Source organism: Bos javanicus, chromosome 19 (assembly GCF_032452875.1).
Source record: "Bos javanicus breed banteng chromosome 19, ARS-OSU_banteng_1.0, whole genome shotgun sequence".
Classification (NCBI taxonomy): Eukaryota; Metazoa; Chordata; class Mammalia; order Artiodactyla; family Bovidae; genus Bos; species Bos javanicus.
Genome location: NC_083886.1, coordinates 41,043,063 through 41,064,368, shown reverse-complemented (window position 1 = coordinate 41,064,368; position 21,306 = coordinate 41,043,063). Strand labels below are relative to the sequence as shown.

Below are 21,306 nucleotides of genomic sequence, written 5' to 3'. Positions count from 1 at the left end.
AGGAGTACTATGAAAGTAGAGCTGGAAACAGGATGGAAACCAGGCTGCCTATGCTGTGCAGGGAGCAGTGCTATTACCCCCAGAAAACCTGGGATGGTCCTGAGGTCAGTGGGTCTGTTCTCTTAGAAAGTCAGGAGATGCACAACGCTGTAAGAGTCTGGACACAGATATAGTGGGCTCAGGATTTCTTAACCCGGTGGTTTCCATAAAGAGTGATGAGGGGAAGAACTCAGGAAGTCTAAATATCTCCATTCAGATGCCGTCTGCCTTCCATTAGGTTAGCTACAAAGAACACAATAGGTGAAAATTAATTATTCCCTTATTCCGTAGAAATTCATCCTAACTGGCAAGCGGTACCGGTACCACGGGGGTATAGCTCAGTGGTAGAGCATTTGACTGCAGATCAAGAGGTCCCCGGTTCAAATCCGGGTGCCCCCTCTAAGGCGTAGGTTACTTTTTTCTTCCCCGGCTTCTTAGTCCTGCAGTGCTCCTACTGAAGTTCCCTTACAGGCTAAAGAGGAAGGGTCCTTCAACATTGCGGAGCTCTTTTGCCGGCGATCAGAGTGGAGCCCCAGGTCCTGCCAAACCACGCCCTCAGCCTCTTGGGGGCTGTACAAAGGCCGGCTCTCCTGATGGTAGGGTGGAGGCGTGAGCGCCCGCACGCAGGTCTACGTATACCGGGATCTCAGTCTGTTGGAAGACAGACTGAGTTTCTAAGGGCCGGGCTTGGGCTGGGACAGGAAGGACTGGAGGTGTTTGTGAGCGTGTAGGAGAGAGATGGGCGCCAAGGGAAACGCTAGGGGCGCTCTAGCAAGGCAGGAAAGGCGGACCCAGGCCCAAAGGAAGGTCCAGGAAGTGAGAAATCTAGGGGAAGTGAGGGACTTCCCCTCCCGCAGTCCCAAATTGCTTTTTCTTACATCATTATAATTCTTTAGTTCAGAGTTTCAGGAAACAAACTCTGCATTCAGATAAGTAGTCTCTCGAGATTTATAGTCTCTCTGTCTCTTGAAAATACTGGATTCCACTTCCGTTTGTACCCAGTCACAGCGCCTGCGCTGGAGTAGCACTAAGAAGTCATCCGCAGACGGATAACCAGCAGAGGGGGTATAGCTCAGTGGTAGAGCATTTGACTGCAGATCAAGAGGTCCCCGGTTCAAATCCGGGTGCCCCCTTGTGTACCTTTTTAAGGATCCAAATTCGGATTCTCCCAATCACCATTTTTCTTACAACTTTCTACTTCTACTATTTTATGTTGACATTTACTTCACCACTGCTATTTTGGGCAAGATGAGGAACGGCGAGACAGCAAAACAGAAATTTAGAGCAGAGGTTCTCAAAATGTGTTACTGAGAATAGCACCACCAGCTGGGAACGTGTTAGAAATATGGATTCTCGGCCTCAGAACTATAGTACTTGGGGGGGGGGGGGCTCCCAGAAATCTGTGTTTTCTAAGCCCTCCAGGTGATTCTGATGTACACTCAAGTTCTAGAAGCTTACATTAAAAAAAAATTGACATTTGCTTCTAATTATTTCCAAGTTGCTGTTTCAACCTGAGTCCTTTATTAAGAGACCTTTTAAAACAGACCGTGCGCGGGGCATCCCGGACAGGGGACTGTTCAAAAAGATCAGTGCTGGAGTTGAAATTCCGTCCTGGGTCCTCTCACCTTGACCTTTCGGAAGGTAGGGGCAAGGAGATGTGAACCCGCCTGGCTGGAGTCGGAGACAGCGCGCAGCGCGGAGGCAGGTCTGGAAAATCGAGGAAAACCGCAAAACACGCGCGTTGCGTCTCGTCACGTGGCCACTAGAGGGCAGCAAGAAGCCGCAGCTGGAAGCAGCAGCCTTTTTGCTTCTGAGAGTTGGCAAAACCGCAATTTAAATGAGACAAGAAGAACTTACAGACAGGCCTAGTCTTGTCCCATTGTAAGTGATTAGGGGATGTGGGGCTAAAGGAGGTCGGTTCTGGGACCCTGGGTCCTGAGGAAGAAGGAACTGGGATTCTGAAAGATTAGTCTTTAGGGCCCCAGCCTGTATATGTCAGGGTGTCGCCTTCACCCTCATTCTCCCTCCATCCAGCGCGGGATCTCCTTGCCTTCGCACGAAGTAGGTCGAGGAGGGAAGAGGCACCTCCGGGTTCTGACCTGATTCCCTGCCATCTATTAAATCTCCTAAATTGAGGGTATTTTTATTCTGTTCTGGTAGGGTAAAAAAAAAAAAAAGTGATCTATTCCCAGAGCCTGCTTATAAGGTGGTGGCAGTTGGGGTGAGACGTTTCCTTGCTCTCCTCTGAAGATTGACTGGGTCGGGCCCTGTGGAGGTCTGGGGTCCCCAAAGAGGAGGGTGACCTCAGTTACTTTCTGGTGATGGGAAGAAGTCCAGGTTATTTCAAAGTAGGGATGACCCAGGTCCCCTCCATCCCCATGTCTGCGGGGTGGGATAAAGTGGAGAGAAGCCATAAGAGGGCGTGGAATCCAGGCCTCTGCTGCAAGGGGAGACTCCTGGGGTGGGGGTGGGCATCAGATCCCTGCACAACTCCGTGGAATCGCCCAGAAAGTCGGGAAGCCTGGTGGAAATGGGTCGGGGGTGGATGGTAGGAGCCCAGGGTCTGAGGAAGGGGCGCCCGCTGTCCCTTCCTGGGATCTGGCCCTTCGAGCCTTCTCTCCACCGCTTTCCCCCAGGGAGTGGAGGAGGGGAAGGCAGGCAGGAGCTAAGGTGCGGTGTAGGGGTAGCTGATGCTCTTCGGGGGTTCTCCCAGCCCGAGGGTTACCCGCCCTGTCCCCCTCCTCCTCCCGCTACCCCCTACTCCCGCCTGGGAAGCGGCCGCGGTAGCTCTCGGGGAGCGCTCGGGCAGGGCTGGGAGGGCTGGGGAAGACTCGGGGAGAGCTCCGGAGGCGCCGCGCCCCCCCCCGCCCCGCCCCCTCCCCGGTCCCCGCTCCGGGAGGCCGCTCGGCTCGCTCGCCGCCCGCTGGCGCTCCGCCGCTCTCACTGCTTGCCTGCCCCGCGCTCCGCTGCCGCTCGCCGCCCACCCCTCCGCCGGCCAACCCGGGGGACCACGCCGCCCGAGCCGGGCTGGGACAGCTGCGGGCCGGGGGCGGGTCCTGGCCTCCACCATGCGGGCCGAGCTCTGGCTCCTCGTGCTGGTGCTCAGGGAGGCTGCCCGGGCTCTGAGCCCCCAGCCCGGAGCAGGTAGGACTGGCCAGAGTTGATGGGGGTGGGTCAGGGTCGTGGGTCGAGGGGGCAGGTGGGCGGGCGTGGGCATGGACAGGTACCGGCAGGCTGACGATGTCAGAGGCGTCGGGGGTCGTGTCCGCGGGAGGCCAGGAGCGCTGTGGACGGTGGCAGGTGAACAGGGACCCCTACTTTCCTAAACACACAGGGTGTGTAAGTGAGGGTGGAAGGATCAGACACCGATGCCCGCATTTCTCCTTCCCTCCTGGAAGGACACTGGAGGGACCCCAGTAGGGGGAATCCATAAGGCATTGGGCTCTGGCCCCAAAGGGGACGGTGGGAGAGTCACAGGGACCCCTGGCCACACTGGGTGAGGCTGAATTCTGATGAGATGCGAAGTCTGGGATGTCTTGCTTCAGTTTTGTTTCCTTTTTCTCTCCGCTGCCCCCACTCCCAAGCTGACCCAGTCTGGGGGCTGAGTGGCAGTAGCCAGGAGGATGGAGGAGACCCACCATCTCTGCTCCAGCAAGGGCAATGGGGAGCCTGACGCCCTCTCCTCTCTGTTTGGTACTTGAAGAGCAGCGCCGGGCCCAGAAAGAAGCAACTTGCTGCTTCCCCACCCCCAGCCTCTAGGGTCCTGCAGTCACTCTTGCTGTACTCCCCTGGTGGCCCTTGGCCTTTAGCTGTTCTGGCTCTAGATTAGGAGGGTGGGGTGTCCTACCTTCCCCACAGCAGTTCTCTGCAATCATTCTCCCACCTGGAAGTCCTTTCGGAGATCTACCTTGAGTCTCTCCTGTTATAAAGGAGAACCATTTTTCAGCAAGTAATTTTGCATTCTCCTCTTTCTTCCTTATGTATGCAGGCATTCTCTGGGGTTGGGGAGGTGGGTAATTGCAGTCAAGCCTCTTGACAGAGAGAATTGGGAAGATAGAGTTCCCCCAGGGTGGGATGGAGCAGGTGGAGGGTTTGTCCAGGGGGATGCTGTAGTTGGGCTGCTGTGTCTCAGGGGTCTGCGGGCATCAGGCACAGCATCAGTGATGGCATTCTTGACTTTAATGGTCCCTGAATATTGTTGAGACAGGCCTGGGTTTCTGTTGAGAAGAGTGTGGGCAGAGGGCACTGGAAGCTAAGGTGGCAAGAGGCTGCTGATGCAAAACCACCAGTTTTCAGAGAGACCACACAGAGAGTGGCCAGAGACTTGACTTCTAGTTCCAACATCTTGCTTGCTGTGTGACCTTGAGCAAGTTACTTTCCTTCTCTGGGCCTGTTTCCTCCCTTATAAAGTGAGGCTGTGGGCAAAATCTTTGTGGGATTATAGGATTATGAAAGATCTTTTTTTCTTTTTTATGACTCTCTCTCCTTTTCAGATTTGTTATGATGTGTATGAGGTAATTGCAAAAAAAAAAAAAAAAAAGTCAATATAAAAAGGAATGGGTTGGATAGGTCAATTTTTGAGGTCTTTTGCAAACCCATCCTGATGGGATCTTCTGAACTCTGGATATGACTGGGTTGATGAGGGATGGCGCTGAACCTGACTGAGATGGGAGATCCACGGAAAGGGGTGGGGAAGAGGGCATTGGAAGGAAACAAGGATGGGCAATGCAGGGGCCAGAGCCAGGCTGGGCTGAGGGCTGCCTCTTCAGAGGTGGTTAGAAGAGTAGATACCCTGGGGGGCCAAAAAGAGGGGGCAGGCAGAGATTCGAATCTAATCTCTCAGTTGAGGACGCCCTGTCTCCTCAGCTTTGGCAGATTCAGCCAGGAGAAAATGAACTTTCTCTGCAGCAGGCGAGACTGGTGATACTGAAGGAAGCCAGTGGGGGCGCTGCTGACTCTCAGTGTCGAGCTTTTTTTTCACGACGACCAGACTGGGTTTGAGAGGGCCCTGTGTGGAGGCAGGGGGTGTCTTCTAGGGAGAATAGATGTGGGAGTGGGACCCTCTGGGGGAGGGCTGCTCCGATTGGTGGTGGAGCCCTGGTGACAGGTGAGAGGGCAGTTGGGAGCTGGACCTGAGTGGTGGGTGCTGCCATCCAGCCCCAAGGCTCCAAGTCCTCTGTGCTGTGCTGGGAGAGGGGATGTGGGTGGGGGGTGGAGGGGGGCGGGGCTCAGGGGGGAGCTGAGATCTCCCCTCCCTCTTGATGAACTGGCCTTGAAACTTCATCTATCATTAAAACAGGAGCAGGAGAAAGATGGATGAGTGACCTAAAGATACAGTCAGGTGGTGAGGGAGACCAACAGAGGCTGACAGGCAGATAGACAGATGGGGAGACAGGAAGACACTAGGGTGCATGGTGGGAGCTGGGGGCACCCTGGGGTCTGGGCTGAGTGAAACTGGAAGTGCCTACAGCAGACAGAGAAGGAAAACGCCACTGGAGGTGGCATCCTGTCCTGGGAGTTAGCAGATCAGGCCCAGCTCCAACCCTGGGTGACCCTGGCAGCTTCATCCTTTTTCTGCCCCTTGGATTCTCCATCCATAAAACGAGGTTTGGACCAGATTGCCTCTAGGGCCCCTTGTAGCCTTGACTCTGCTTCCAGCCTTCTCCTTGCTCACCAGGGAGGGATCTTCAAACAAATGGAGACTGAAATCCAATCTCCACCCAGTGGCCACTGAACAGCCTCTCCCTACCCCCACCTCTGCTCGCATTCTGCCCGGGTCTGTTCCCCAAAACACTCAGGCTGCGGTCCCCTGGGATCGCCAGGTAACTGACTTCTCTTCATCCGGGTCTCAGTCAGCTCAAGGGCCACCTCTGAGAGAGGCTCCCTGAGGGCCCTGACCAGAGCAGAAACAATCCCAACCCTTTCGTCCTTCTGTTTCCTCCACAGTCTGTCTCACCATCTCACACTGCCTTACTGGCTGAATTACTCATTTTGTGTGTGTCTTTCCCAACTAGAATCTTCATGGGCACAGGGCTTGTGTCTACCTGTTCGCTGTTTTTGCCCCAGCACTCACACAGTGCCTGGCACATAGTGCTTGCGTGCAAAGTCGCTTCAGAGTCTTTGTGACCCTATGGGCCATGGCCCACCAGGCTCCTCTGTCCATGGGATTCTCCAGGCAAGAATACTGGAGTGGGTTGCCATGCCCTCCTCCAGGGGATCTTCCCAACGCAGGGATTGAACTTGTGTCTCTTACGTCTCCTGCATTGGCAGGCGAGTTCTTTACCACTCATGCCACCTGGGAAGCCTGCCTGGAACACGGGGCTCAATAAACATGTATTGAGTGAGTGAATGAATTAGAGGGGCTCACAGACCCCATTCTGTCCCTTTTAGAGAAACTCAGAGAGGCAAATTCTTCTTTTCTCCTCTCCTCCCCTCTTTTCTTCTGAGCCACTGGCCATCCCTCCCTGCCCCTTCCTTATGCCTCCCTCTCGCTCCCCAGATCAGGGTCCTCAGTGGGTCTCTGCCTGCCTGCAGGAGGGAAGAGAGTGCAGTTGATGGCTTTGTAACTGAGAGGCGGGATTTCAATTCAGGGTCTGGAGCCTTCCCCAGACCCCTTGGTCCTCATATGAAACCCAGGAAAGGCAGGAGGACCCTGCTGGATGCTTTGTGTACAGTATTTTGTTAAAGACTCACAATGACTTGCCAAGTGTAGGCTTTATCATTTCCGTTTCCTAGGGGAGGAAACTTAGAGATTGTGCAATTTGTCCAATGTCATAGTCAGTAAGTGATAGATTCAAGGTTCAATCTCAAGCTTATTTGATTCCAAACTCGTGTTTTTTTATTTTATTGCTCACAGACAATTTTATTTTCTTTTATTGCTGTGATAACAAGGAGGGTTTCTGATGAGGCTGTACCCCAAGAGAAGGGGCTTCTAAGCCCTGTGGGCCTCAGGAGTTCTGAGAATTTAAACATGCCTGCCTTCTTTCCTTCCTTCCATCCATCACCTGTGTGTGCTTGACCAGCATCTGCTCTATGTCAAGCACCTAGAGCTTGTGGTTGCCCAGACAGCAGTGATTTGTCAGGATCAGGGCTGGGACTACGCACATAGCATTTGGGGTGAGGCACAGAAGTGTCAGAAAAGGCGCTGGGAAGAAGTGACATCTCGTGAGACTTGAAGGATGAGCTAGAGCTCGTCAGCTCCATTTATTTATGGAGCAGAATGATCTAGGCTGAGAAAACTGCCTGTGTGAAGTCCCATGGCCAGAGAGAGTGGGGTTGAGCCCTGGAAAGGACTCGGGGACTGAAGAAGCCAGCAGGATCTGATCACGAAGGGGCTCCAGTGCTGAGTGGGAGAGCTGGGCTGTCAGCTGAAGGGTCGTGGCAAAGAGAGGGGAGCGCAGGAGGGATGGAATGGAGTTTTTCCTCTGGACAGGATACTCTGGCAGGTGTGTGGGAGACTGGTCCAAGGGCATGAATGGTAGAGGCTGAAGTCATCACCAGGAAAAAGGTGATGGTGGCCACAACCAAGTGGTGGCCGTGGGGCTGGAATGGCAAGCTTGGGTGACAGGTGGGATGAAGGTGACCTGGCTCAGGCGCTGGGATGGTGTGATCAGGCCTCCTGGAGTCAGCCCATTGCTTCTTGCCCTGGAGCAGGGCAGTGGCACCCGAAGAGGGTTGGGGCACGGCCACTGGGTTGCCCCTCTGCATTCCAAGGGGTGCAGTCTGCCGGGGAACCTCCCAGGTTCGGGCCCAGCGGCACCTGTGCATCCTGCCCTGGGGCTGCCCTGCACCCTAGAGAACGGCCTGGTGTGTGGGTCACCTGGTGTGCTGCGGTGTGAGCAAGCCTGCACGTGCTGTGCCTGAGTGCAAACCCTGTCATGGACTGGTCACGCAACCTGGGTTTCCCAGTTTATAAAATGGATCTACAACAGCACCCCTCTCATGAGGCGATTGTGGGGATTAAATGAGTTAGTGGGTTTAAAACCCTTGGAATAGTGCCAGGACAGGGTAAGCATTCTCTAGAAGTGAGCTATTATTGTTATTACCCCTCACAGTGCGAACACTAGACTTGTTCGCTACTTGGGGTCATGGGTGGCGGAATGGATGAATACGTGACTAGCGGTCCTCTGGAAGCTTCTCACCATCACTCATAGGCGGGTCCCCTCACATGCAGAGGCAGGGGATGGCTGCTGGGAAGAGGGCAGAGCAGGCGGTAGCCGGGAGTTGGAGCCCACAGGAGGAGGAGGACCCAGGCCTTCAGGCAAGTGTGTGTGTGTGCACATAGGCCCTTACATACACATGTGCAAAGCCAGCTGTGCTGGCTCCTTCTGCAAGCTGAGGGAGTGATGTCCCATCCTAGTCAACCGGGAGGGGGCAGGGTGTCAGGGAGACAGTTGTGGTGGGGGCTGGGAGGGCAAGATTCAGGGTTAGGTCAGGGTGGGGCAGGTTCCTCGGTGACCTCCTTCTCCATCCCTTGGCCCTTCTCCTTCCTGGATACTTGGTCTCTGGTCCTGGCCCTGAGTCTTTCTACTTATAAAATCTTACTTTTGCTTCTTACTGTATGCTCATGGTGGCCTGTGCCATAGGCACACTTGTCATTCCCACTTTCTACTTCTACTTAGACGAGTAGACTGATGGGTCCATGGTCACACAGCCTGTGGGCGTCAGGTGTGCTGTCCCTGGCCGCACTTCTGGTGGGGCCCTCTCACCAGGCCTTGGGCCGCACCGTCCAGGCACCTCCTGTCTCGGATGCAGGACTGTGACGCCTGCAGATCCCTAGCATCCCTTTCCGGGCCAGCTGAGCTCCTCTGCTCGTTCTGCACAAGCTCCTTTCCTGTTCTGGCTCCTGCCCAGGCCTGAGGGCTGCTTGCAGGAGGACCCAGGGAGCTGGGCAGGCCAGCCCAGCACAAATAGTTCTGACTCCAGAGGCAGCTGTGGGCCCCACCCGAGAGGGGCAAGACAGCCCTGCCTTGGGGTCTGAGCCACAGGCAGACTGCCTTCCCAGTACTGGGTTCAGGTCCGTCTCAGCCAGTGGGCATTTTGGGGCAGGGGTCTGGAGACCACCCTTTCCCCATCTTCTCCAGAGCATCTGGTTGCAATTAGGGGCAGGGGAGTGAAAGGGGGCCGGCAAGGATCCAGCAGGCGCCGGCAGCCAAGAATGACTTAATTGGATAAACTGTCTAATGACAAACCGGAGCCCCGCAGCAAAGAGTCCTGGCCCTGGCCCCAGGCCTGGTCCTGGCCAAGCCGTTTCTCAACCTCTGTCCTTGCTGGCTCCCAAGTTACCTCCAGTATCGTGTTCTAAGTTGTGCAGTGATTGAGCACCCACTGTTTGCCAGGTACCAGGATGCACATTTACGGTAGGTGGCAGAGTCCTGGGGGAACCCAAGTCTACCAGGGAGACGGGCACATCGTTGGACCTCTGGCAGGTGCTGCAGGAGAGAAGGCTACCTCCGGGAGCTCTGGGGACCAGGTGGGGCAGGGCATCTGACACAGCACAGGCCTGAAACTGATGGAGGTCACAGGGAATGTCAGCTCCTCCCATCTGGGGCATATACACATCCATAATAGGTGTGGCAACTGGAGAAACAGCATAAGACATGTCTTTGTGGGCACGCATAACTCTTTTTCTGAAATGGGGAAGCATGGTTTCTGTGTCATTTGGAATACATTTAATGACCAAGAGGGAACTGGAGAGAATATTGGGTCGAGGAATGGCTGCTAGATGGCCTGGGCGCAGCCACTCTTCAATCCTGTGCCCGCCGCAGACATTGCCAATTGATCGTGACCATCTTTCCTGCTAAACACAAATGGAGCCTCAGAATTCTTCCCCATTAGAGCATTCCTGGTTCTCACTAATCCATTGGAGGTGGCTTTTGAGATGAAACCCATTTGTTATCCTCAGTGGATTCGTAAAGCTCCTTGTTTCCTGGGGAAAGTGACTTGCCCAAGGTAGTGATAAGACTAAACAGTGCTTCCATTATAGAGACATATTCAGTTGTCATAACCTGGGAGGAGGGGCTACTGGCATCGAGTGGGTAGAGGCCAGGAATGCTGCAAAAAAAAAAAAAAAATCCTGCAATCCTGCAATGCACGGGACGGTCCCCCACAACAAGGGATTATCCAGTCCAAAATGTCAGTGGTACCAACGATGAGAAGCCCTGAACTAAAATAACTCTGCTCTCTGGCTTCTAGTCCCTGGAGTCCCTTGGAAGATGAGATTATGTGCCATTTCTGGCAGAGAAATAGGGAATTGGTTTGGAAAGTACTAGAGTGGTTGTTCTCACCCTTGTCTGCCTTGTTAGGTCCAGGGCTTTTCAAAAACTCTCCTGGGGATCATTTAAGTGTCCTCACGCACAGGCCACACCACAGACTAACTACATCAGAATCTCTGGGGTGGAGAACCCAGACACCAGGAATTTTTAAAGCTCCCCAGATGATTCCAGTGAGGTTGAGAATAATCAACCCTTTAGGGGCAGATCAGCCTGGGTTTGAAACTTATCTCCATCCCTGATCTGCTCTATGACCTTCTTTAACCTCTGTGAGCTGCTGATTCCTGTTCGAAAAATGGAGAACATCAGATTTTCAGTGGAGGGCTGGAGTGAGGGCTCAGGTGTTCCGTATGCAAAGTTTGTGGGGTGGAGCTTGGTGCATGCTGGGTGTCTCCTGCCGTGGTGTCAGTGTCCCCAGAGTCAATGATGGTATCAGGGGGGTCAGGGCTTCTCAAAATAAGCGGGCTGGTCCCCCTCCCGGCCTTCACTCTGACTGCCAGGACTCAGCTTTCTGTCCCTTTCTCCCAGGTCAGGATGCAGGCCGAGGCTCTGGAGGGGCCACCCAGGGGACCACGTGGGGCTGGAATCGGAGAGCCCGAGAGAGCCCTGGCCCGGCGTCGGAGCTGGACAGGACTCAGCTGAGCCAGGACCTGGGTGGGGGCACCCTGGCCATTGACAAACTGCCGGATAACGGGACCAGGGTGGTGGTGAGTGCTGGAGGGACACAGAGGGGGAGGGAAGTGGCGGTGGGGGGGCCCCAGGTGCCCCTTGTAAGCTTGTCAGAGCCACAAGTGTATCCTTTGGGGTCGATCCTGGAGGTCAGCGTGGAGAGAGGGCTCCCAGGGGAGGGGATGGAAGCCCGGCCCAGCCTGGGTCAGAAAATCTTAGCATCTCAAAGCTTCATAGGCTGCCTACCTCCTTGTGGACTCAGAGGGGCAGTGACTTGCTCAAGGATGCACAGCATTACCACAGGGTTCAAGACACTGGACTCTTCCATGTCTTAGGGCCTCCACTAGAAGCAGAATGAAGGTGGCTATTACTAGTCACGTTGACTGCCAGCTCTGGCCCTGTGCCTACCCCATTTCTGTACCATCTACAGACCACGTGGCCCCAAAGGGTTAATGGTGTCACTGCTCAGCCCCAGGGCAGGGCACTCTGAGCAGAGAAGGCAATTTTAGGGTGGTGTGGCTGGAGAAAACCTCCTCTGCCTGGGGCAGTCCTGGGGCTGGTGAAGCAGGGAAGACATGGAGATTGTGCAGTGCTGGCCGGCTTCCCGGCTGGCCACAGAAGAGCTGATGGGGGCTTCTGTGTCTGGGGGCTTCTGTAATCACGTGTGTGTCTGAGGGTTACTGTGTATTATGTACATTTATCTGTCACCGTGGGCTGCTGTGTCTGTGATGAGAGTGAGTGTGTGAGAGAGACTGTATGAGCATGCCCGTGGTCATGAGCGGAGGCGGCCAAGGCTGCAAGTGAAGAGGGTGGATTCTCAGGAGGCAGAAAAACTACGGAAGGAGAAGCAACAAGAGGATGGGCATTTCTTTATGTTTCAGTAACTCGTTTTTTAAATCCAAGACACGCACGCAATCAAAAATGTCCAATAGTGCTGAAGTCAGAAAATAAAACAGCAGTCCGCCCCTCCGCTCTGGACCTGCCTGTCCCTTGCTCAGAATATGCCACCTGGAGCTTTTTACCTGGCTGTTACCTCCGTGTTTCTAAGTAATTTGCTTATGCAGCTGCCTCTTGATAAATCTGTTTAGACACTGTATGTTGATTGCCCGTTGTGTAGATGAAGATTCACCTTCTGTATACTCCCCCAAACATGGTTTGACGCTCTCGATATTGTTAAATCCATAGGCTCTGCTTTTTATCTTTATCAGGTAAATATTGTTCACTACTAAGCCGGTCAGAGCACTATCATTGTTTCCTTTCTTGCATCATTTTTGCTTTTCCTACCTCCCACCCCTGCCTAGTTGCTTAGATTTTTGTATTTACCAACAATATATGTACTTTTTTTTTTTAATTTTTTGACTTCACTGCACAGTGTGTGGGCTCTTAGTTCTCTGACTAGGAATCAAATCCACACTCCCTGCACTGGAACACTGAGTCTTAGCCACTGGACCGCCAGGAAAGTCCATGGCTATGTATTCTTAAACATCCACTGGCCTCAAACATAAGTTTTGGCGTGGTCAAACCTGTCTATTTTTTTTTTTTTTTTTGAATCTCTCTCCTGTTGTCACGCTGGCCTGGTACTTGCCTGCCTGCCTGCACCCATCCTGGAACTCCCTAGTCTCTCTCTTCGCTGGGTGCCCTGTCCTCTTGATCCTGTGTCTTTTCTTTCCTGCTTTGCTCCCTCATTTGTTTAGCTTCCTGAGAAAGGTTATAGAAGAAGAGAAATTCTTTGGAGAACTTGCACGTCTGAAAATGCCTTTATTCTATCCTCACTCTTGATTGATGGTTTGGCTGAATATAGAATTCTAGATTAAAAATAATCTTCCTTCACGAGTTTGCAGGCATCTCACATGGTCGTCTGGCTTCTGATGTCACTGTTGAGAGGTCTGATGTCGTGCTTATGCTCATTGTAGATAACTGCTTTCCCTGAAGGTGTTACCTTAAGTTAACCCCAGCCTTCTAAAAGTGTCTGTCCTATCTTTCTCTCTCGCTGCTCTGGACAGTTGACCAGCTATTTCAACCCAGGCACTTATATTCACCAGTTCTGGAAAATCTTCTTGTTTTATTGCTTTGACTATCTTCTCTCTACTACCTACTCAGTTCTTTCTTCCAGACCCCTTGATTAGATGTCCATCTAGGGAATTGATTCCCAAACTTTCTTCTCTCTTCTGTTGTCCATCCCTTTGCATTTTTTGTTGTCTGTCTGTTTGTTGGCTTGTAAGTGTTGTTGTTGATCCACTTTCTGGGAGATTTCTCAACCCTTTTGTTTTTTTAGTATTTATTTACTTGGCTTTGCTGGGTCTTTGTTGCAGCCCACGGGATCTTTGCTCTTTAGTCGCAGCATACAAACTCTTAGTTGCGGCATGTGGGATCTAGTTCCCCGACCAGGGATCAAACCCCTGCCCTCTGCATTGGGAGCATAGAGTCTTAGCCACTGGACCATCAGGGAAGTCTCCTCGACCTTATTTTCTTAATGTTACCAATTTGTTTTCTACTATCATATTTTTAATTTCCATGAGCTATTTATTCTTTTCTTAAAAAAATAGTCTCCTATGGTTCTTGTGTCATGGATGTAATAGCTTTTCTAATACTTTTTCCTGCATCATTTCTTTCTTTCTTTCTTTTTTTTAAAGAGTTTAATGTAGGAACAGTATACACGGACGGGCCAGGAGTGGGCAGGGTGAAGGAGGAGAAGATGTTAGGAGAAGCTGCAGCAGGGAGCAGCTAAAACTGTCCACGTGAGCCTGAGCTGGCAGGGAGAGAGGCTCCCCAGAGGAGGAAGAGCTGTGCCACTCTGCCACAGGGGTTGCTGGACGGGCTGCACCAGTGTGCATGGGAGAGGGACCCAGCCGCCCTGCAGCCTGGTAGGGAGGGAGCAGGGTAACACATGCTCTGAACTCTCTTTCTGCATTGTTTCTGTGACTTATTTTTCCCTTTACCTCAGCCTCCGATGTGGCTTGGCACCATTACTGATCCTGTCTCTATTTAAAATGCTAACCTTTTGTTCATCGTGGACTTTTTGGCATCAATTGAACTAATTAATTTGATTTTAAAAATATATGGCATTAAAATATTCTCTTGATGGCTGAGTTTGTTGATGCCACTTTATTATTTTAAAATTTTTTTATTGGAGTCTTGTTGATTTACAATGTTGTGTTAGTTTCAGGTATGTGTGTGTGTTAGCTGCTCAGTCGAGTCTGACTCTTTGCGACCCATAGACTATAGCCCACTGGGCTCCTCTGTCCATAGAATTCTCTAGGCAAGAATACTGAAGTGGATTGCCATTCTCTCCTCCAGGATATCTTCCCAACCCAGGGATTGAACCCAGGTCTCCTGCATTGCAGGCAGATTCTTTACCGTTTGAACCACCAGGGACGCCCAGCTCTAGGTATATATACAGCATAGTGATTCAGTTGTACGTACATATTTTCATTCTTTTTCAGATCCTTTTCCCATATAGGTTATTACAGAACATTGAGTCGAGTTCCCTGTGCTGCACAGTAGGTCCTTGTTGGTTACCTATTTTATACCTAGTAGTTTGTATGTATGTTAACCCCAAGCTCCTAATTTACCCCTCCCCACCATGTTTCCCCTTGGGTCCCCATAAATTCATTTTTAAAATCTGCAAGTCTGTTTCTGTTTGTAAATAAGTTCTTTTCGCTGGTGCCATTTTAAGGGTTGGACCGGAAGTCAGGGCCTCCCTCGCCTCACCCTAATACCAGCCCTGAGGTGGAGCCTCAGAGAAGGCAGCCCCACTCACTTCCCATCCTGCCCTGTCTTCTCCACCCTGCAGAACCAAGGAGCCATGGTGGGGTGATGGGACAGAGGGCCAGGGCAGGGGAGGCATCCCGAGGAAGGGAACACCTGGAGGCTCACCCCTCCCTCAACCCCCAGCTTTGTTAGGCCATCAGTTAAAGAACTGGTATTTGCTCTGGGCCAGACACCACGGTCAGAGGACCATGGTCCAGTCTGAGCAGAGAGGCCCTTGCAGAAGAGAGCCACAGAGACGTGGCCTTCTGGAAGCAATTGTCTGTGGGCGTTCAGAAAGGGCAGTGGGGATCATTAAGAGCCAGTATGGATTCAATAACCCCAGAGCCTAAAAAACAACACAAATTCTCGGGCTCCACCCTGAACTGACTGGTTGAGAAACACTGGAGCTGGGCATTTGTTTCAAGTCCCCCCATATGATCCTGATGGTTCTCTACCTGTAGGAACTTCTGAGCTATAACATTCCACGCCAGTTTTAAAATCCATTACCAGATTGATCACCGGAAGGGGAGGCTTTCTCAGGTGCCATGCGTCTGTACTTGATCACAAGACTTCCACCACCCTGGGGGCTTTGTGGCCCCCTCAACACATCAGGAGTCCACACGAAAGAGGACTTCTCTGGTGGTCCGGTGGTTAAGACTCCGTGCTTCTACTGCAGAGGGGCAGGTGTTCTATTTCTGGTTGGGGAACTAAGATCCCCCATGTCATTTGGTGCAGCCAAAAGAAAAAAAAAAGAGTCCATGCGAAGGAGCACGGCCCCACCCTGGCAGGAGGCCCCTCTGACTGCAGTAGAGGTCTCCCTAGCTCTGCCCAGAAGATTGGAAAATCAAACTTCTAGATCAGACTTCTCCAACAGCCGGAAGAGAGTTCAGATGTCAGATTAGGAACCAGAAGCCCTCCTCTGTAGGCTGGATGATAGGTGGCCTCAGGCCAGATGAAACTTCCGGGACAAATATAAATCCTGGCACTTCAGCTTAAAATCAGGTGGGAGAGATGTGGCTTAGCAGCGGTTCATGAGGAAAAGAGTTGGAGCTCCTCACTGCTTGTGGGCTGGGATGAGTCAGGAGTGTGGAGTGGCTGCCAGGGATGGAGGTGGGAGCCAGCTGTGTTCATGGAAACCCACAGAAACCCCGGCGACAAGGATTGGGGCTCTGGGAATCCTGTGGTGGGGAGGGAGGGTGTTTCTTTCCTTGACCATGGCTGAGGGGCTTGTGTCCCCTTTCAGATGGTTATGCAGAAACCAGAGTAGTCTAAATGGTTGAAGGAGCCTGGGGTATTTAGCCCTCAATAGAGAAACTTCTAGATGTGGCTGTTTTCTAATAGCTGCAGGGTTGGGACTGGGGCAAAGGGAAAGGGTTATTTTTCTCCATAGCTCATATGCCTTCCTGCATGGAATTATCTATTTGTTTTTACTGCCTCTCTTCCCCTGAAACTGAGGCACATGAGATCTGAGATTGTCTTATCACTCTGTCGCCAGTGCCTGGCCCACGGTGGGCGTTCCTCCTTTGAAGGAACAAAGGAGGCAGGGATTTCCCATCTCCAGAGGCCTTGAAAGACAGGGTTGGTGAAGAGAAGAGGTTTTGCCCGGGGTGAGTCGTTGGACATACTGGCCTCAAAGGACCCAACTCTACTAACTCCTGGGCTCCCACACACATAAGACAACATCAGCGCTTATATACCCCATATGCACCGGAACACATGTTCACACACTGCGACCCGGAGTGGGGGCCTCGTGCCTGACTCCTCAGAGGGGTCTGTGCTCCATTCCAACCTGGCCTGGAACCCATTAGGCCTTGCCCTGAGCAGCTCTCAGTGGAGGATGGTAATGACTGCCTCTCTTCAGCACAGCCAGACCTCCACACCCCCCGGGCTGTGTGCTCACCCTACCCTGGACAGCGGGCCCTCTTGAGGTGTCCCGGGAAGGGGCCCAGAGACGCCTGCTTCTCCTGTGTCTCCAGTCAGCATCTCTGAGAACTGGGTTCTCCTTTTCCAAAGGAAACTCCATCTTGGTAGCAGAGGGCTGAGCGAGAGGGAAGTGGCAGAAAGGGGACATTTCAGCAAGCTGGATTTGGTCTGCTTCAGGAAGTTTTCTTCGGCTTCCACAGGACAACATTTCCACCATTTATCCACATCACAGTCTATTCTGTGCCAAAAGGAACCAGACTCTGGTTCCCTCTGCTCAAGAGGCTGAGGGCCTGGCACCTGGGCTACCATCCCTTTTGTACCCAACCCCCAACCCCACACAGGAGCCTCCTCATTTTCCTTCATGGCTCCTTAGTCTACCCTCCTGGCCTCAGCTTCCCTCCTGGTCCAGCTCCCTCACCTCAGTCTGTCTGCCCAGCCCCCATTCCAGACCTTCTCTGCCCAGCCCCACCACCTCCCACCTCCATCTTCCTTTCTAACTCCTTTGGCCTAACCCCTTCTTCCTAGTCCCTTCTGCCCAGCACCTCCTGCCTGGCCACCTTGCAACAATGCTCCTTCAACTCAGACCTCTTGCTTTGGAAACTTTGAGGTGTCTGGCCTGTGTTCCCAGGGTAGACTCAGAGCCATCTCCTTGGATTTTATTCTCACGCCCACTCTGCCACCATCTACCATCCTATTTCCCCGTGGAAACAGGATTCTTGTCTGGACTCAAGCTTTCCAGAGATTTTCCACCAAGGCCAGTCCTGAGGCCCTGGGGACACTGGAAATTTTATGGGGGAGGGAGGGGTTGCGGAGGGCTGTAGTGCTAAGTCAGAAATCTGGGAAGAGCCACAGTTTATCCTCCAAGAGGCTGAAGGGGAATGTCTTCAAACCTGGGGATTTCCAAATCCAAATGAAGGGTTTTCTTGGTTCTGTGGTTCATGTCTGGTTAACAGTTTGGGAGGAACCAAGTTTAAGAGCATTCAGATTTGGGAGTTCCCCCGTAATAGAACAGTTTTACTCCATAACAGAAAATTCTGACTCCCTACCTCTCACCCCAGTATTCCCCCTGGCCTCCCTTCCCTGAATTCCTCTCCTCTCTCTCTGACCCAAGCAAAACTTCCCAGCTCATCCGACCGCCCTGGCAAGCCTAGGAATGCTGAGGAACTCTGCAGCTGGCAGGGACCACAGCATTCAAGATAGTTGGGCAGCGAGAGGGACAAGTGGGCGCAACGTCTGCCTGGTTCCTACACCCCCCAAAGGAGGCAGCTCCCAAAACGAAGCCTCTAGAAGGCCCCCTCCCCAGACCTAAGGGCCTAGGGGAGACAGGACAGACAGACTCGTAGCAGGGACACAAGAAGAGCCCCAAGCAATGGCTCAGGGAAGAACCCAGGCATGCCAGTGCCTGCACTCAGGGGCAGGGATGGGGTGAGGAGGCTGCTAGGGGAAGATTCCTGAGGGTAGAGGGTGAGGTGGGTGGAAGGAAAGTGGTGAGTTGAATTGCAAAGAGAGAGAAAATAAGAGATTTTGTGAAAAGGAGGCGTGTCTTGAGAGGTGAAAGATGGAGTCCAGACATTCAGTCTTTAGCGCTGTGGAAAGAGTACCACTGGCCTGGCCTTCCATCTGGCATGCACCAGTGGCAGACCTTGGGCCGGGTGGGCACTTAAAAACCCTCACTTAATGAACCTGGCGTTTCAAACCCCTACTAGCTTCAGATTTCTCAAATGGAGCGGGTAGGTGCTGATCTTCGGAGAAGGCAATGGCACCCCACTCCAGTACTTTTGCCTGGAAAATCCCATGGACGGAGGAGCCTGGTGGGCTGCAATCCATGGGGTTGCTAGAGTCAGACACGACTGAGCGACTTCACTTTCACTTTTCACTTTCATGCATTGGAGAAGGAAATGGCAACCCACTCCAGTGTTCTTGCCTGGAGAATCCCAAGGACAGGGGAGCCTGGTGGGCTGCTGTCTATGGGGTTGCACAGAGTCGGACACGACTGAAGCGACTTAGCAGCAGCAGGTACTGATCTTACAAAGTTGAGACTCAAGAGCAAGATGCCAGGCACTTGATGGGTTCTCAGTTGGGGATGTCTCCCCTGCGTGGCTCGGGAAGGGTGCCACAGTGCCCTCTGCTGGCTGCTCAGCCTAAGGACCTGCTCTGCCTTCCACACAGGTCCCTTTGGTTGACCCTTTCCCTTTTCCTTCAGCCAGCTAGTTGGTCTGTCAGTTGGTCGTTTGGTTTTCTTTCTTTCTTGTTGAGGTGACATTCACATTAAAAAATTAACCATTTTAAAGTGAAGTGCGTTTAACACGCCCACAGTGTTGTGCAACCATCACCTCTATCTAGTCCCAAAACATTTTCATCCCCCAAAAGGAAACCCTGGATTTAGGCTGTCGCTCCACACCCCCCGCCCCCAGTCCCAAGTAACCCCCAATCTGTGTTCTATTTCTATGAATTCACCTGTTCTGGATAGTTCATATATAAATGAAATACCATATATGATCTTTCACGTCTGGTTTCTTTCCCCTGGCATAATGTTTTCACGGCTATCCATTTTATGGCTGCATAGTGTCTTCCATTATATGGATATACCATAGTTTTGTTCATCTGTTCCTTTGTTGATAGACATTTAGGTTTCCTCCTTTTGGCTACTGTGAACAGTCTGCTGTGAACATGTCTACGTGTACTTGTTAGAGTACATATTTTCAGCTCTTTGGGGTATATGCCTAGAAGCGAAATTGCTGAGTCATAGTGTAATTCTATGCTAAACTGTTTGAGGAACTGCCAGACTGTTTTCCACAGTGACTGAACCATATTACATTCCCACCAGCAATGTATGAGGGTTCCCATTTCTCCACATCCTTGCCAACATTTGTTCTTTCTCTCTCTCTTTTTTTTTAAATTATAGCATCCTAGTGGGTGTGATCTAGTATCTCACTATGGTTTTGCTTTGTGTTTCCCTAATGACCTAAATCAAATCCCTTACGATTATACAGTGGATGTGAGAAATAGATTTAAGGGACTAGATCTGATAGACAGAGTGCCTGATGAACTATGGACGGAGGTTTGTGACATTGTACAGGAAATAGGGATCGAGACCATCCCCATGGAAAAGAAATGCAAAAGAGCAAAATGGCTGTCTGAGGAGGCCTTACAAATAGCTGTGAAAAGAAGAGAAGCAAAAAAGCAAAGGAGAAAAGGAAAAATATAAGCATCTGAATGCAGAGTTCCAAAGAATAGTAAGGAGAGATAAGAAAGACTTCCTCAGCAATCAATGCAAAGAAATAGAGGAAAACAACAGAACGGGAAAGACTAGAGATCTCTTCAAGAAAATTAGAGATACCAAGGGAACATTTCATGCAAAGATGGGCTCGATAAAGGACAGAAATGGTATGGACCTAACAGAAGCAGAAGATATTAAGAAGAGATGGCAAGAATACACAGAAGAACTGTACAAAAAAGATCTTCACGACCCAGATAATCACGATGATGTGATCACTCACCTAGAGCCAGACATCCTGGAAAGTGAAGTCAAGTGCGCCTTAGAAAGCATCACTACGAACAAAGCTAGTGGAGGTGATGGAATTCCAGTTGAGCTATTCCAAATCCTGAAAGATGATGCTGTGAAAGTGCTGCACTCAATATGCCAGCAAATTTGGAAAACTCAGCAGTGGCCACAGGACTGGAAAAGGTCAGTTTTCATTCCAATCCCAAAGAAAGGCAATGCCGAAGAATGCGCAAACTACCACACAATTGCACTCGTCTCACACGCTAGTAAAGTAATGCTCAAAATTCTCCAAGCTAGGCTTCAGCAATACATGAACCGTGAACTTCCAGTTGTTCAAGATGGTTTTAGAAAAGGCAGAGGAACCAGAGATCACATTGCCAACATCCACTGGATCATGGAAAAAGCAAGAGAGTTCAGAAAAACATCTATTTCTGCTTTATTGACTATGCCAAAGCCTTTGACTGTGTGGATCACAATAAACTGTGGAAAATTCTGAAAGAGATGGGAATACCAGTCCACCTGACATGCCCTCTTGAGAAACCTATATGCAGGTCAGGAAGCAACAGTTAGAACTGGACATGGAACAACAGACTGGTTCCAAATAGGAAAAGGAGTATATCAAGGCTGTATATCGTCACCCTGCTTATTTAACTTCTATGCAGAGTACATCATGAGAAACGCTGGGCTGGAAGAAGCACAAGCTGGAGTCAAGACTGCCGGGAGAAATATCAATAACCTCAGATATGCAGATGACACCACCCTTATGGCAGAAAGTAAAAAGGAACTAAAAAGCCTCTTGATGAAAGTGAAAGAGGAGAGTGAAAAAGTTGGCTTAAAGCTCAACATTCAGAAAATGAAGATCATGGCATCTGGTCCCATCACTTCATGGGAAATAGATGGGGAAACAGTGGAAACAGTGTCAGACTTTATTTTTTGGGGCTCCAAAATCACTGCAGATGGTGACTGCAGCCATGAAATTAAAAGACGCTTACTCCTTGGAAGGAAAGTTATGACCAACCTAGATAGCGTATTCAAAAGCAGAGATATTACCTTGCCAACAAAGGTCCATCTAGTCAAGGCTATGGTTTTTCCAGTGGTCATGTATGGATGTGAGAGTTGGACTGTGAAGAAAGCTGAGCACTGAAGAAT

General features: G+C 51.4%; 1 protein-coding gene and 2 non-coding genes across 3 annotated transcripts in view; all 3 read left to right on the top strand.

The window, feature by feature from the left end:
• The first annotated feature begins 366 nt into the window (after positions 1-366).
• Positions 367-438, top strand: TRNAC-GCA (transfer RNA cysteine (anticodon GCA)). Its single transcript has one exon. It is a non-coding gene; the product is annotated as a tRNA-Cys (tRNA).
• Positions 439-1,100: 662 nt separating this feature from the next.
• On the top strand, positions 1,101-1,172 carry TRNAC-GCA (transfer RNA cysteine (anticodon GCA)). The gene has a single exon. It is a non-coding gene; the product is annotated as a tRNA-Cys (tRNA).
• Positions 1,173-2,967: 1,795 nt separating this feature from the next.
• The window catches only part of PLXDC1 (plexin domain containing 1), a 66,566-nt gene continuing 48,227 nt past the window's right edge, over positions 2,968-21,306 (top strand). The window contains exons 1-2 of the mRNA XM_061391626.1: positions 2,968-3,183; positions 10,839-11,017. Of these exons, the coding sequence (XP_061247610.1) occupies positions 3,108-3,183; positions 10,839-11,017 (255 nt within the window). The 5' untranslated portion in view covers positions 2,968-3,107. The remainder of the gene's footprint in view (positions 3,184-10,838; positions 11,018-21,306) is intronic.